Here is a 17,853-nt window from a genome sequence, read left to right on the forward strand (position 1 = left end):
TTAAATAATTTCTCAACTGATACATCAAAAATAGACATATGGATTGATATGACATTTAACACACACACACATATATATATATATATAGTTCTGACGTATTGTATACTTCTTTTTAAGCTGTCATTAAAGTGTGCATCATTCAAGCCAGTGCAGTAACTTGCTCAATTAAAATGAATCCTATTCCTTTGCACTCACATCACTCATAAAGATGTATAAGAACAAAGACAGGTTGTCCTGGTTATTCTCCATCTGTTGCTAACAAACTATAGTGACCACAAAGGAGCATCCAGAGAGACACAAATTATTTGCATTCTAGGCACATGACATTCATTTTCTAAATAAAAGGTGTTTCTCTATAAAAATGCAGTAAAACTGTGTGACATACTGACCCTGTGACACTGACTACATGCATACACCAACATCAATTGAAACACTTGGCTACAGATTGGCTAAAATATAATAAAAATTACATTTGGAACAAATGTCAAATGAAAATTGATCATACAATTACAGCAGAGACTTTCTAATGAGACACAGCACTCAAAAAAATAATTCATAGAAATGCATGGGGTTAGTTTGTAACGCCAATATGGCCGTTGTCTACACATATCCCACCCCTTCCTCGGCAAAACGTTGACATGTAAATACATTGAGCCAATCATGTGGTGTGATGTGAATACATTGAGCCAATCATATGGTGTGTTGTGAAGACATCTAGCCAATCATGTGTTGTGAACTCGCCGCTGGAGCAAGATTGGTGTCGTGAAGCCTTGTGCACGCGCATTTCTGCTGAATAGGATGCCCGATGAGTGCCCAAAAAGCGTTGCTATATGGCCGCCGAGTGGAGGGACTTGCCTAAAAGGACTTTGATTCCAGCCTTGGCCACTTTTGTCATTAAAATAATTAGTTGATTCAGCCAGTGGTTTAGATCACTACACTGCTTTGCCCAGGTGCCATCTTTTGCAAAGCAGCAGCTCAGTGCACTGTGTGGAAGTGGAGATAATCTCAGCATCAGCACTTGTGGTCGATTTCTCTTTTAAATATGCAGTTAGTTAGAGGGCTTCCATGGAGGTTTCTCAGTTTAACTGGATCTCTTAGTTTTGTCACCCAGAATTGTTTAACACTCCTAGAAAACAGAAATCTGATCATTTCTTTTCATCAGTGTACAAACAAACACACAACAAACAAACAAACAAACAATTCCAACACCAAGATCAGAAGTCTAACTGATCCCAAACCAGCTTGAGAGTGCACTGTACAGAAGTCATAAAGACTTCCAGTAATTAGGTCTACAGTCGCTGCAATTTCCTTTGACAATTAGGAATGTTTGAAAAATGTAACCGACGAGACAAAAAGACAAGGTGTGTTTTACAAAGACCTATAACAACATCATAATGTTGTGTTTTACAATTAGAAGAGTCCATCTGAAATCAGTCAAATAAAGCCTTCAAAACCTGGGGAGTCATTGCTTAGAGTTTCAAAAGCAGATCTTCATACACTATACAGTACTGTTCAAGTTTTTGGATACAACAAAAATATAAATTGTGCAGTCGTAAAAACATCAGGCATACTGTGTGTCTCTCTAAGGAGTCACAAAAATAAAGATCTGTAAGGCAGGTTTGATTAGTGGACACACAGACTGACTCATGCTGTGCATAAGTCACAAGCATCATTCTCCTTTCAGTCTTCTTGTGGTTGGTATTGGTTGGTTGGTTGTTATTCAAGCATATTTCATGTTCTTTTCTCTTGTCAAAGAATAGTTTTCCAAAGCTCCTTTACCCTATTTAAAATATACATTATCAGTGGAAAAAAAATAATCCTCTCTCAGTCTGCATCCACACCCAAATCATTGGTTAGCTTGAGGTAGCACCATGACCGGTACTCAACCTGCGCTTGTCTGCCATTCCCAAAACTACGCTCAGGTTAGCGTCTGAAGAGTGTTTATGTGCCAGAATTAAACAACTTGTTGGTGCTGCCAGATCACTGTCCCCCATCAGTCTGTGGTCCTGGATGACCTTTGACCCTCAGAGCTAACCCAGTCTCAGTTCCTGGCCTCTGGTGCCTCACTCATACAGGGCCTGCTTCTGCTCGTCCTGCATGAAGGCCTGCTTCTCCATGAGCTTCCGGAAGAGTCCGTCGCGGTTGGCCAGCAGCTCGGCGTGGCGGCCGCACTCGACGACGTGGTGCTGGTCCAGCACGGCCACGTTGTCGGCGTTCTGGATGGTGGAGAGGCGGTGGGCGATGATGAGCACCGTGCGGCCCGCCATCAGACGCTCCAGCGCCTCTTGCACCAGGAACTCGTTCTCCGCATCCAGCGCACTGAGATGAAGGAGGTAGGGAGAGAGGGAAAAAGAGAGAGAGAGAGAGAGAGAGAGAGAGAGAGAGAGAGAGAGAGAGAGAGATGGATGGATAGAAAGAGAAAGAAGGATGAAAAGATGGGAGTGTCAGAGAGAAAAAGAATGGAACAACAGAAGTGGATAGAGCGTGATGAAATGATTCAGATTGACACCCATTCATGAACACACAAAACAGGACACTACATTAATAGAGGCTCTCTTCTTACCTTGTGGCTTCGTCAAGCAGGAGTATCTTGGGGTTCTAGAGAAAATTATGCAAAATTAAAACAAATACAATCAGATTTTGCACTGGTAATAAAACAGTATACATGTATAGTGAAATCATTTACCTTAAGTAAGGCTCTTGCAATGGCAATTCTTTGCTTCTGACCACCTGATAGGAGGGATTAGACCATTACATTCAATGCTGCACAAATGTAAAGGTTACATAATCACGAAATCAGACGAGTGATCCCCCAATTGGAAGATTAAGCTTTTGTGAAATTGAGTCTAGACAATCTTAATGTGATGAAACACTGCAAATCTGGTTAAGAATGTCAATGAAGGGAAAGACTACAGACAACACTTCAGAACACTTTGAAGATTAAATGTCAAAAGTGTCATTATCATTTTACCTCTTTCCACTGAATCCACAGTTTAAAAAGGTGATATTAAATACCTTTGTCCCATTTATAGCATATCTGTGCAAAAGTCAATTTGTTCTCAATTTCAATAAAAACATAACATTCTAAATGGGATCAAGAAATACATGCATTCAGAGAAGCCATACTAATTCCTGTTCAACCCATCATGATATATTCATATTGATTACTAGTAGAAGATGTTACAGCACAATAACATGTTAACAATCAATAATGACCACAGTAAGTAAATGCTAACCTGACAGAAGAATTCCTTTCTCCCCCACTATGGTGTCGAAGCCTTTGGGGAAGCCTTGGACAAAGTCATAGGCATTGGCAATCTGAGCAGCACGCTGGATGTCCTCAGCTGTGACACTCTTGGGATCCACCGCACCATAGGCTATGTTCTCAGCTATGGAGCTGGAGAAGAGCACGGGCTCCTATGACACCCACACACCCACACACACACACACACACCCACACACACCCACACACACCCACACACACCCACACACCCACACAAAATGAAGAAAAAATGTATAAGCATTAACAAGTGTCAATCTTCATGGATATCAATAACTATATGATTTACTAGAACTTATCAATTTAATAACAATAATTAGATAGCATGTAGTAGGTAATGAAGATATCAAAAAAAGCTCCATAATTATAAGCAAAGCTGTGAACCAGGCTGTGTCAAATGTGCTCCTGCTAGGTAACATTATCAGGAAACACAACATCTTATTTTATTTTAGGGGCAGCCGTGGCCTACTGGTTAGCAATTCGGACTTGTGACCAGAGGGTTGCCGGTTCGAACCCTGACCAGTAGGCACGGCTGAAGTGTCCTTGAGCAAGGCACCTAACCCCTCACTGCTCCCCGAGCGCCGCTGTTGTTGCAGGCAGCTCACTGCGCCGGGATTAGTGTGTGCTTCACCTCACTGTGTGTTCACTGTGTGTTCACTGTGTGCTGAGTGTGTTTCACTAATTCACGGATTGGGATAAATGCAGACCCCTCACGGGATCAAAAGAGTGTATATCCTTATCCTATTCCATGTCCACGTAGACGACTCGCAACTGTATCTCAACTTTCTGCAGTCTCTCCTGGGTTGTCTGGAGGATATTAAAGGCTGGATGGCAAATAACTTCCGTGCCCCATATGTCAAGTCTCATGCTCGGAACCTTGGTGTTATTTTTGATTCAGAGCTTTGTCTTGACAAGCAAATCTGTGCTGTTGTCAAAAACAGCTTTTATCAGTTACGAGTAATTGCCAAAATCAAACCTTTCCTGTCTTTTAAGGATCTTGAAAAAGTAATCTACGCCTTCATTACATCACAACTGGACTATTGCAACTCTACATCTAGGCCTCCCCCAGTCCCTACTAAATTGTCTTCAGATGGTCCAAAATGCAGCTGCTAGACTGCTGACAGGTACTAAGAAACATGACTACATTACTCCAGTCCTGGCTTCCTTGCATTGGCTCCACTTTAATTTTAGAGTCCAGTTTAACATACTTCTGACTTACTTACTGTCCATCTTCAACTGTTTGGACAGTCTAGCTTTAGCTTTGGTGACGCTCTGTCTGAACAGCTGAAGCAATTTGTCACCCTAGCTTACAGCTTTGGGAAGTTTTGGAACTACTTTTCTATCCTTTTTCATGCACCTTGTGTAAAAACGTTTAACATTCTTTTTTGTCTCCAGATAAACAGGACACATATTTTATCTTTTTTTTGTTGTTGAAATATTTGAAAATATTGTCATTGGTGGATTTACCTGACTGACTGTTCCGATATGACTCCTCAGCCAACAAGGATTAAGCTCCCGCACATCTCTGCCATCAATAGTGATCATGCCTGTGACAGTGGAGTGACACAATGTTATGTCTACTATGCCTCTAACAACAGATGCCTTTAAAATAGTCAATCATCTTCACACAGGGGCCATCATAGCCCTATAAATCACTTTTACACCCTAGTGCCTGCAAGTAAAACCAAAAAAGTACTGACTTGTTCAAAGCCATGAGGATGCAGGCTTTAAACTTGACCATACCAATAACCCTAACCCATGCTAATAACCCTAACCCTAACCCATGCTAATTACCGTAACCCATGCTAATTACCCTAACCCATGCTAGTAAGTGTCATGAGGTGACAGAATGTGATGAACTAGAGCAGACATGAGTTTAAAATCTTCGACTTAAAAAAAGAATCAATTTGCTCAGTCTATATTTATAGACTGACTAAGCCATACCATGAACTTGGTTGATGTGGAATCAATAGACACACAACACATTGTGAATAAACATAAACCGTGTTTATGCTGGGAATGCACGATAAATGAATATTGCAACATTATTTCGCCAGTATCTCCGTCTTACCCGACTCTGGGTCATACAGACGCAACAGCAGGGAGACCAGGGTGGACTTGCCCGACCCGCTTGGCCCGACCACAGCCATGACCGTCCCAGCCGGCACCAGGAGACTCAGGTTCTGGAAGATGGGCGCGTCCTTGCGGGTTGGGTAGGCAAAGGACACGTTGTGGAACTGCAGCTGGCCCTTAAACTGCTCAGGTCTCAGCACTGTGCCCTCTGGGGAGAGGGAGGTTGGGGGGGGGGAACGAGGGATGAAAGAGAGGGGAGATGGTGTGAGGAAAGAAAGAAAGAAGAGAAGAAATTCAGAGGAGAAGAGACAGGAGGCTTAAGGTGATGATACATACACTAGACCCGCACATCCGGGAACCTTTAATGTGCTGCGTGTCCCCAGACCTTTTTCGGTACGCTGTGGCACAACAGGTTACTATGGTTACAGCGTCCATACCACATATGGATCCAAGTGCCCACGGGGACCCAGGTTTGAATCCGACCTGCGGTCATTTCCCGATCCCACCACATCTCTCTCCCCCACCTACTTCCTGTCACTCTTCACTGTCCTATGTGAATATAGGCAAAAAAAGCCCAAAAATATACTTAAAGAGGTGTGGGCAGTAGTCCAGGCAAAGTAAGGTCTAAACCAAAACTAATTTCACATTTTTATATTTCATTTTGGTCCTTTGAATCAATGGAAATGGTTGTTGAGTCTTTAAGTAGAGCCAGTGTGTTTCTGCATTTGCAAGTTTTCCACAATGTTAAAGCTGTACAAATATATACCGGTAGTTATGTATAACCTTGGTTCGCTGACGAACATGAGATGTTAACCAATAGAAAGTCCATCTTTGATGATGTCATCGATCTAAACTAATCTCCAATCACCTGTCTAGGGGAATATTTTTGCACTATATAAGGCAGTGTCTGTAATATATTATTCCTCTTTCAACATTCTGATGTGACCAGCTGGCCAGATTCAGAAGTCAATGAGGCAGTTAGGTAGTGAGTCAACATTACAGTACAAGCAGAGTTTGGTGAGTCTGCAGTGATGTAGGAATATCATGGCAATAGAGCCAACATTGTCAAGTGCACAGTGACAAGAAGAAAGATCACCCCCCGGTGATGCGCAGGGACCAGTGGTTTGCTACATGTCTGACAGTTGCACAAGCATACGGACAAGCACATTCAGGACTGAGGGTCAATGAATACTGGTAGCTCACTGGCACTGGGTTTTAAACTTATGTAGCCAACAATGTTGCGCAGGCTATGCATAGTAAAGTGCACATCTGATTGTGATTGTAGTCCTCAGTGAACAGCAGCAGCTCGCTGGTGCGGAAGAGGGCTCACATGCGCAAAGCTGAAAGCACAGAACAGGCTATGGACCAACTGGTGACGTCCAGATTATAGGTCTGAGGTCTGTCCATGTTGGCAAGGTAACCTTTGCAAGAGACAGCCTTCGTCAAGAACAAAGTGATCATTACATGAGGGGTCATGTTCATGCATTACTGAATGGGCTTGTACGTGAAGTCGCTACTATGTTTTCTCCCCCTGATATCAGTCAAATAACACGAGTTATGTTATTCACCCATGACATCTGAATGGGGGCCCTCAGTCAAATAATATAGGTTATGTTATTCACCCCTACAGAATGGGTTGCCTCAGTCAAATAACAGGTGATGTATGTATGCTATGCCATTAAAGGGTCCCTCAATCATATACCATGGGTTACGTTATTCACCCCTCATATCTGAAAGGGCCCCTTCTACTGAGAGCCACAGAATGTGGGCTTAAAGCAACCCAATGCAGTTCTATTAACTTAAAATAACGGCTTCAAACTCATGGTACACAGAGAATGAAGTCTCTGACATGAATGACGTCTGTCAATGCATGCCCAGAATGATATTGCACTGTGTAAAGCTGTTGATCAGGTAGGATCATGACCCTTTTAGTTGGTTTTTAACTACCTGGGTACTGTGTAAGTGCTAAATGGGTTATACTGACACCAATGGGCATATGGATGATACATGAGGCAACTTTTTGAGCAATGGTGCATTGTAATGTTGCACATAATGGTTTCCATGTATTCTGCTGATCAAGATACTGATGGTTACAGTTCTCAAGAAACTGATCGTTAAAATTCTGAAGAAACTTGAGGTTGGTGTAAAGGGTTGAGGGGGGGTATGTGTGTGTGTGTGTGTGTGTGTGTGTGTGTGTGTGTGTGTGTGTGGGGGGGGGGGGGGGGGTATTGTATGTGTAAGCAACCTACACGTTACTCATCTTGCACTGGATCATCTTCCTGAATCTCAATATTCTGATCACAAGTGTGGGAAAATTACTAAGTCAGCACCAGTCAGGCTACATTCATTGTTTTGCACTTTTATGATGTCATCACATTACCAAAAGTAGGCCTATTGGTTTTACCAAAAATATTTGGGAATATCTTTAAGCTACAAAAATACACAGATATAAAGTGTTTTGACACAAAATACGAAGCCATTTTATTCAACCCAATTAAAATAAAATTACAAAATACTATTTGTATTTGAAATGTGTACTTTAAATATATGTATCATATATTACTGCCCATCCCTGGGAGTAGACATCACTTGTTCTGAGATACCATGTTTGATTCAGAAGATATGATGCAAACTATAGGCTTATAACATAGCTATAGTGGAACATTTAATGGTTGCCACGGCAAGTACAAGTTCTCCAAGTTATGCCTTTATGAAAGAATTGGACCTCATTTTCACAGATCCTCTGTATTATGAAAGTTCAAAACTGCCAAAAGGTACAGTTTTTGACCTATGCACAAATAATTCCAATTTTGACAATGTTCCACCACTTGGATTTTCATGGACTTTTGGTATGTGACATGGGAAGGTTTCATCAACTGAATACAACAAAAATAATTTCTGCTGCAATTAGTTTTGGGTTGGGTGATTTTTTCCTCACAGATTACCTAGACTAATTCGCGAATTCGCCTTATTTACGCGGCGGCCATTGTTAACCAAATTGAGGCTACAGGGTAGACAAACCATAGGATTGTAGAGAAGGAGAAGGTTCACCGAAGCACACAGAGATGGCTTTTACATATGTTTATTGTAGTGCACAGCAATTGACTAACGTTTCGACACTTCTGTGTCTTCATCAGTGTCCATAGGATTGTAGGGTTCTATGCATTCGCCAGTAGGTGGTGAAAAAGCATTAATGATATAGTCAGTGTACCCCTTTGGTTTACACAGTGGCCGCCGCGTGAATAAGGTGAATGGGGCAACTTTTTGAGCAATGTTGCTGGGCAACAACATAACCAGTTCCATTTATTCTGATTGGATGATCACAACGACTTGCCTACTGATGATTAGTGCTTTAGAGCAGTGGTTCTCAACCTTTTTTCAGTGATGTACCCCCTGTGAAATATTTTTTCAGCCAAGTAACCCCTAACCGCTACGCTTCAACCACGACTCCATCGTTTGAGTTTTGACAGTGATTGACAGGTGATGGCGGGTGGCATGTGACAGGTTGGGTTTTTAGGATAATAAAATTGAATAGCCTACTGAAATATAAAATTCATTTTATGAACTTATATTTTCCTGAAATATTCATTAAATAATTGTTTTTAAAGTATTTTTGCATGGATTCTACTTTTTAAATATATGTATATTTTAAAATCTCACGTACCCCCTGGAGTGCCTTCACGTACCCCCAGGGGTACGCGTACCCCGTTTTAAGAACCACTGCTGTAGAGAAAATAAATTGTTGCCCAATATCAGTGGGAACATGCCAGAAGCACAATAATGAGGAACATTGCCCAGCAACAGCTGCCCCATATCATTAGCTTTAGTCTCTCATAACTAAGGCATTGCTGTGACATTGCAACAATTGCTAGTATGTCACTAGCATAAGGCTCTGGATTGCTACAACAAAAATACCTAGATATTGTCGGAGTAGCTTACACATTTATGAAGTGAAAACTATATACTATATTAGATTAGATTCAGATTAGATTCAACCTGGCAATCTTGGCATTTAGCAGAGTACAGGTACAGAGCTATATACTGTACAGTATGTGCATGGCCTTTGCCCCTAATCTCTGTGGTGTACGTAGTCATGCAAGTGTGACATCACTGTGAGTGCAGCCATGCTCACCATCGAGGGGGAACTCTGGTCTTCTGTCCACAAGTTCCCACAGTCTGGCTCCAGCACCAAAGCCTTTCATCAGCTCTGAGTAGAAGGAGCTGAAACCTGACAGGGCAAATGGATGACCCAGTAAAAAACAGTCAAAGCCTGCACCTCAACAAATCACTGGTGTTGAGTCCCATATTTGGACTGCACATGAAGCATACTTTTTTTCTTTTGGTCAACAAATTACATAAATGATCCTGAAAACTCATTAAGTGTTAACAGCCACTTTTGGCTAGGTGGTTATAAAAAAAAAAAAAATTATATCTGTCTTAATTAAAGTACCCATAAAAATGACATGCCACAGATTCCTGGCAATGACTGACTGATTTACTATCTCTATAGTTCTCGGAGCTAGAAAATATGTGTTATGAGAGCTCATTACGGCAGACAGAGAGTATGCGCGAGTGCAAAAGCAGTTCTTCTCACTTCTCTAGTGCAGCTCAATTTAGTTATGTTTCTTCTATCTTTGCTTTTGCTTGTTTAGAGTCAGGAATTTCAACTAATGTGAAACTACACCAGAGAAAAACACAAACGCAGACACACATTATACTATTACACAATAATACTGGATTAAACCAAATAATTTTATCAAAGTACGCCAACAATGGTATGAAAACTGGTTTAATGACTTTATTTGGGGATGGCTTTGCAGTCCACAGATCAAGATGAGCTGTACTCTCCCACAGCCCCTACAGATCCAATGTGTGGTGGTATGGAACACAAGCACATAGAACTTAATGTTTTTCAGGCCTATGATGTTATATTTTAATATTTATTAAAGAAATTGGGCTACATTTTTACCATTTCCTGAGAGTTTACTTTCAGGCAAGTCAACTAGTCTTACTTTTAATTTCTGTTTAATGGATAGGGAAGTAAGTCACTAGCTACATGGTCATTGTTTGTCATGCATTAAACCACTGTTTGTACTGTATATATTACCTTTTTTGGCTATTAATCATCGTGCATGGTCCAGAACAACTTTCTATTTATTTCATGTTTTTATAAACCGTCTGAATGACCTTTTGTACAGAGCGCTCTATCAATAAACTTGCTTCATCCTTCCTGACACATGGAACACAGAGACAACACGGTGATCTGATCTAATCTGAGATTTTACTGTCCAATATTCTCTTAATCTGAAAATAAATTGCTACAAAAGATCATAGGAGAAACACAACAAGACAACATGAAATGTGCAAATATATTGATGGAAAAATTAAATGAAGGTCAATTTTGGCTTCTCACAAGGTTTTGAACCATGTAGGAAGAGAACATTCAGTGGTAAAAGTAGATGACGATTAGATATTACTGTTTAAAGAATGTAAACCAACTGGCCTTGATCATTTAGGTTGGAGGAATGAAAATTAACTCTTTCAATACTGACAGAATCTTTATACAAAAAGGCATCCTGGTTAACTGCTGATAGCGTATAGGTGAAATAAAAAAATATGGAACACCGATTTTGGCAGCTTGCCTTGCAACGTGATCTTGGAACATCACTTAAGGTTATTCATCAGCCAGATGAATATCTGGGTGGGAAATTCCAAGGAAATCAAACAATGTAGGGCAGGGGTTTCAGACTCAAATTAGGCGTGGCCGGATTTGTTGTAATGAGACCCCTTGGGGGCCGTCATCATCATGGTTATTATCATTTTTCTGCAAAGGTACAGGTGCTCCTTTATTATAGCCACTTATGAGCAAACAAGTACAAATCATGTACTGCTGTTACATACTGCTCTTTCTCTTTTGAAATACCCTACATGCCATGCCAGTTTTGTCAGCCCTTCCTTCCTGAGGATGGTTTGTAGTGCTAGGTTTGATCAATCGATCATAGAAATATTACTTATTACACATTGAAGACAACTGGATGTGACTATTTTTTCTCCTAATTTTCCCTATCCTATCCAAAACATCTAGGATGTATGTATGTATTTAAGTGTGAAAACTGCTGACGGGCCTGATCTGGCCCCCAGGCCTTCTGTTTGACACCCCTGATGTAGAATACGTACAGTAGGTCAGCCAGTCAGGCAAACAAACACATACACACCTGCAATGCTGATGCCCACCCAGAAGGTGTACATGAGGAAGGAGGAGAGTTGTCCCACAGTCATGTGCTCACTGGCGGTCAGCAAGCCGCCCTTGTACAGCACCGCCAGGATCATCATGTTGCCACTGAGACCAGTCTGTCACACACACACACACACACACACACACACACACACACACACACACACACACACACACACACACAGTGGGAGAGAGAGAACAGAAGAGGGTAATTTGTGTCAGGATAAAGAGATTATGTCAGTTTTGGCTTTGGTCTTTGGCACGCTAGAAACCAAAAGCTACAACAAGGAACAGGTTGTTCTGGTGAGAAACATAGTGGTCAGTGGATGAGGTCTCTGCAGGTGTGGCCCTCTGTAGTCAGTCAGATAGTCACGGAGCTCTTAGGGAGAGATGGAGAGGTTGGATAGAGAGACTGAAAATGAATTTATGTGGAGAACATGGAGTGAGTGAGTTGGAGTGAGAGTGTGAGTCTTAGTGATGGGAGAGAGAATCTGAAGTCAGGGAGCAACCATTGAAAAAGACAGAGATTATGAGAGAATGGGCCATATTAAGAGAGTGCGTCTGGACTGTGATTGAGAGTGAGATGATAGCCGTAGCACGCGAGTGAGCGGGAGTGAATGAGTCAGTTTAGAGAGCACCTGAGAAGTTAAGTTCCAGGGCGAGTCACGTTAAAGGTCACTCACCATCCCGAAAAAGCCGGCTCTCAGCACAGCCTCCTTCTTGGCCAGCTGGAACACGTAGTTGATCTTCCCCACATACTTCTCCAGCTCGCTCCACTCCTTACCGAACGCTCGCACCGTTCTCATGTTACTGATCCGCTCCTCAGCCAGCTGACACGGAGCGAGAGATCAAGAGAGACGATGAGAGAGACGTGGGGAGGGAGAACAGAGGGTATTGAGCAGAGAGAGAGAGAGAGAGAGAGAGAGAGAGAGAGAGAGAGAGGGAGAAAGAGAGGGAGGGAGAGAGAGAGAGAGAGAGAGAGAGAGAGAGGGAGAGGGAGAAAGAGAGAGAGAGAGAGAGAGAGAGAGACGTGAGATGAGATGAGAGGACAGGTGGAAAAATATTGTTTTAGGAGCCTGTTTACTTTCTTGTCACTTCCTTTTGTCAGAAATATCCCGACAGCATTCCAAAAGTTCCATTTACCTGCGTAGCCTCAGCCAAAGAGTCCTGGGTGCGTTTGGAGATGGAGCGCAGGTATCTGCCATAGATCACCGCCATGCCGGCCATGGGTGGAACGATCATCAGCACGAACGCAGCCAGACTGGGAGACACGTAGAACTACAAGGAAGCACACAGGGGACGAGAGAAAGAAAACAATGTCAGAAGTGCATTCCTGGCCACCTTCTCTTGCTTTATGGTTGAATGCTCTTTTTTAATAGACGCCTCTCCCACGCACACCTTTAATGGATTTTTACAGAGTTTTCCATTAAAACCCCTGCTGCAGTTATACAATGGGCTCACAACAATGGACGAGTTACAACCCATCATTATCCTCAGTCTACAACTATTCTTACAGAGAAGTGAACCGTTTAAAAAAACAACAACAACAAAAAAATCCCTATTGTTTGTTTTCCTCAACTTGCCAACAGTAAAATAACTTGAAGGGTTTAAGGATTACATCATTTCAAATGATCTTTTACACTTGTACCCCAATGGTGAAATAGGGCAGGTCCATGCATAGAGATGTCCTAACACCTAACAACAAAGGAACATAAATCTGAAATGCACTCCTACGTTAGTGACACACAAATTCACATGACGTCATCAGAGTATCTTATTCTTGAGCACAGATTTTTCCATAGAACAGAACTGTATATTGTGGATGTTAATGGTGATTAGTTCTGGTCACTAGCTTTTTATTCGATTACCCAATTTGTGCTGCACTAACAAGCAAACCTTTCATGGGTAATTGCTGCCACAAAATTCAACTGACGATGGCAGATTGTTAAACTACATAATATCTATAAAATGTGAAACAATATTGTGAATATTTCATAACATTTCTTGTTCCACTGCCTTGGTTTTTCATGTTGAGAGTGCCAGTTCAGTAAATGTCTGAAATCAGTGAAAGGAGATCAGCTGGAATGTAATTTCATTTGAACAGCATATGCCACTGCCATTCCATCTGCATTGCTAGGCAACAGAGTGAAGGAGAGGGGGAGGGGAGATCCTGCCCACAATTACATTGGTCAACAATCTAACCCAATTTGCTCTCTGACAATGGTTCTTAATCAAACAAGATGGCTCTTAATTATGCCATTTTGTTAATCATTTTTAAGGACATTGTATCCCATGTTGATTAATGATATACTTTCACCGAATGAATACACAGAGCCGCAACATTTTACAGAAAAAGTGGTATTCCTGGCAATGTTACATCACAAACAAACCCAGAATTCATTTTAAGATTACATGCCTAAGTCAAGTTGGAAGCCACTTCCTTGAAGGCTGCTGACAACACAATAGTCCGTAGTATCACACAAAACACCAGAATGACTTGACAAACACTTGCTGTCATCACTGCTGACAATCAGCCACAATCTGTGTAATTAAGGGTGATCTTCCTTTTAGTAGTTACATGACCAGTTCCTCAGGTCCGATATGGCCCTCATTTCCTGCTACAGTAGTGCAGCCCCACTTCCTGTTCTGGGACATATATAGAACTGGTGCAAATGAGTTCAAGCCTTGTCACCTCTTTGTTACTGATAACAAATGAAAGATCATTGCACCGGTCTGTAAATCATCAATCAAATAAGTTCAGTGTTGACGGTCATTTCACAGGAAATGACAAACAAGATAATGACCAAATAAGAAAAAAAAAGACATACACCTGCAATGCTATGAGCACAACTGCTAATGGAAAGAAAATCAACCTTTCAAACCCTTCCACCTCCATAGAATTGCTTTGAAACATTTTAATCACAAAAAGAAACAATCTTTGCAAATAAGGCTATAAAGCTATAAATGGCAGATGCTGTCTGCTCCGAAACTGGACACACTATGAAGTCATTATCTCAGTATATCATGGAGTCTGCTCATTTGGTCACCTTAGCAACAGGTGCTGCTTAAAAGCGACCTTTCTGATGAGATCCCGGAGGGATGAAACCTAGACGGGCTACTCTTAGGGCATCTAAGCCCATCTCCACAGATTTGTTTGGATTTGTTTCAAACCCCTTCTTCTGAGGGCATTGAGGCTTTCAGCCATTTCCATTAGTAAAAACACTTGAGGCTAGCCATCAGAGATTTGTTCATGAGGACAACAGCCAGTGTAGCAATGTGTTTTTCCCCCTTTATCACAGTACATGGGGACCAGGTCTATGTATGCATTGCCATCCCTACACTTCACTACACAAGGACAATTGATTTAATGAGCTGGTGGAACGAGCTACCAAATGCAGTCAGAACAGTGTTGTCCCTTCCCATCTCCAAGAACCTCTGGAAAATGCATCTCTTCCAAGATCACATTCTTTCCTGTACCCTCGAACACCCTAACATGCTCTGACACACTGTGGCACGTACTGCACGTACAGTACGCACTTCTTCAGATACCACCCTCCCTTATAGCGGTCACCACAAATGTCTAATAGCTTACTGAAGCTTGATTGTTGTCCTCCAACTTTAACTCGCTTTGAATAAAAGTGTCAAATGGAAAAAAAAAAAAAACATTTTCTTTCAGTCTCTGTAAACTTTACTATCCTTGAGAAAAGTCCCAGTGCTTAAGAATTTGTGAGAATGCTACTAACTTCCCTTTACTGCTACTACATCAACAGCAACAACAGCTGGGCCAACTACTATGACACAAACTATTACGACAACCCCTTGCACCACTGCTTCCACTATGACATTTCTTTTCAGAATATAGTTGGTAGTTAGATCTGGGGAAGATAAATACTACCAAGAAATGAAAAGACATGTTTAGGCACATTGGTCAACTGTTGCTGTTTTTTAAATGTGCTATATAAATAAATTGACATTGACATTGAAATTGACCAGATTTGAAGAACAGAAACAGAAGACAAAAGCAGGAAACTTCCTCACCATCATACTGACACCCACACCCGCCTGAGCGACCGAGCGCAGGCCATCTGAGAGGTTGTCCGTCAGTGAGCGTCCCACAATGGTGGTATCTGAGGACAGGCGGTTGATGAGTTCCCCAGTGCGAGTCTTGTCAAAGAACCCGACTTCCTGTCTGATGATGGAGGAGAAGAGAGATTCCCGCAGATTTCGCACAATCTGTTGCCCTGTGAATGATCGTCATGACAGTACAACCAGTCAATCACTAAACTTAAATGTCACCTAACCAGGAGCTACCAAGAGCCTTCCTGTGATATCAACATTTACTAGTAAACTTGCAAAAAAGCAGTGCAAAAAACACCACTAGTCAAAAACTTTGATGATATGCAGCCAGCTTTATCATCAAAGATCTTCATTACAATGTCAAAAGCACTTCTTTCCCCTTCACCACTGAACTGACAACAGCACAGGTTCTTCATCAGAGTATTATCATAGTACATAGCTCTGTCGATAGTTCAGGAGAAAGCCTGGACATCTACCGGAGATCTGCATGAGGTAGACGCGTGCAGCATTAGCAGCTCCCCCAAAGATGAACACTCCACCCAGCATCATACACAGGGAGGTCAGGGACGAACTGAAGTCTGCGGTGCTGCTGGAATAGATGGTGTCGATGACCTTTCCCAGGAAATAAGGAGCCGACATGGTTACAGCACTGGAGGCCATCAGGAAACCCATGGCCGCTGGGAATGAAGAGGTGGGAGAAACAAACAAACAAACAAATCAGACTAATATGGTGTGGTGACAGCCATACTATACAGTTTTTAGCAGGTGTAGCTCAAAAACTCCAACACAATGGCTATTGTCTTAACTTCGTGAAGGTCTCTCTAAATATGAGAATAAAAAGTTATTTGAGAACCAGAAAAAAAAACCTTCAACAAAACAAGAGATCAAATCAGCACACAGTAACAAAAAATACCCAAATCAGTGATTGTTTTGCCATGTCCATATCATGACCTGAAATGACATCTAAACTACATACTCGACAGTCGCCATCGCTCCGGGTGCGCCAGGTGCAATAGTCTTCTGATGTCTTCCGATGGTACTGGCATGAGGTTTTTACCAGTCTTGATTGCGTTGTCTTTACTTTCAACCCCATCTTGAGTGGCTGGCCTCGAATCAGTGGAGGTACTATAACAGTTCAGTTTGTGCGTCGAGAGTCTCCATAGATCCCGGGGTGCTGAAACCTCTCCAAGTCGGATACAGGGCAATGGCGACGTGACCACAGACTCTAAATGAGAAAGTGGCATGGGACGCGAAACTACATATTCACGTCTCTTCCATGACCCCTTAAGAACTGTACTTTCCACCCAGTACGTCCGATTTTGACCGCAATGTGTATTCCTGCGCTTCAGTAGGTTCACTGCTGTGCATTTTGTCAACTTAAATATGAGTTTCATCCTGTAGCATCTACTAAACCTAGCTGTCAGGTGGTCAACCGCATAGAAACACAATTTAAACTGTTAACTAACACATCGGGTCTTCGAATGGACAATGTTTAACAACATAACTTCGTGGTAAGGTTGCTACAAGTCAATTCGATTAATGAAATGTTAACGTTAGCCTGCTACAACACAGTTGCCAAATAAAGTGAACGGTCTCTTCGCGACAGCTGCATCCCCCTTAAAAGATCTGCCCAATGGGAAAGGCTATACTCTTCTTTTTGACAGTTATTTCACATTATCTGTTCATGACAGCCACATAAAAGAAGGGTTGTTGCGCCCTGCTATCTCCTATCGTTTGTTACCAACGCCCTGTCACAACAATCTGTTTACTGATAACAGGCTACAGCTATGTCGAACACATTCATTTGACACTCTCAACCACATCAACAATAAGCACTAAACGCACGTACAAACACCCTAAAAGAAAAGTATCCACAGTGTCAGAGGTATAGTCCGAAGACGAAAAGGTGACCCTAGTGTAGCATCCGGCGTTTACACTGCTACACACAAGTGTGGCACTCAAACCAATGGCCGATCACATACACAGTGTAACTTTTTCAGGCATGTTCAATCGAAATTATTTCCTTCTCACTTGATTGTTGCAACACGTTCAGTTCTTTTTCGTTTTTAAAATGCCGAGTTTCTGCCTTTATATGAATAATAGTTGTAATATAAAGCTTAAATGCACACAAACATTTGTGACACTGAAACGAGACTCCATGTATAATGGGCAAACACCTAACGTAAAA

At 41.8% G+C, this 17,853-nt stretch overlaps 1 protein-coding gene across 1 annotated transcript; it reads right to left on the reverse strand.

The window, feature by feature from the left end:
- Positions 1-1,315: 1,315 nt before the first annotated feature.
- abcb10 (ATP-binding cassette, sub-family B (MDR/TAP), member 10) lies at positions 1,316-17,818 on the reverse strand. The gene is made up of 13 exons (XM_042066323.1): positions 16,642-17,818; positions 16,142-16,342; positions 15,627-15,829; positions 12,732-12,866; positions 12,272-12,418; positions 11,569-11,704; positions 9,486-9,581; positions 5,352-5,561; positions 4,748-4,827; positions 3,237-3,417; positions 2,687-2,730; positions 2,564-2,598; positions 1,316-2,319 (listed from the first exon to the last, which is right to left on the reverse strand). Exons 1-13 carry the CDS (start codon positions 17,057-17,059, stop codon positions 2,064-2,066), a joined length of 2,142 nt encoding a protein of 713 aa, XP_041922257.1. The 5' UTR covers positions 17,060-17,818; the 3' UTR covers positions 1,316-2,063.
- Between the last annotated feature and the right edge of the window lie 35 nt (positions 17,819-17,853).

The sequence above is a fragment of the Alosa sapidissima genome, chromosome 16 (assembly GCF_018492685.1).
Source record: "Alosa sapidissima isolate fAloSap1 chromosome 16, fAloSap1.pri, whole genome shotgun sequence".
Taxonomy (NCBI): Eukaryota; Metazoa; Chordata; class Actinopteri; order Clupeiformes; family Clupeidae; genus Alosa; species Alosa sapidissima.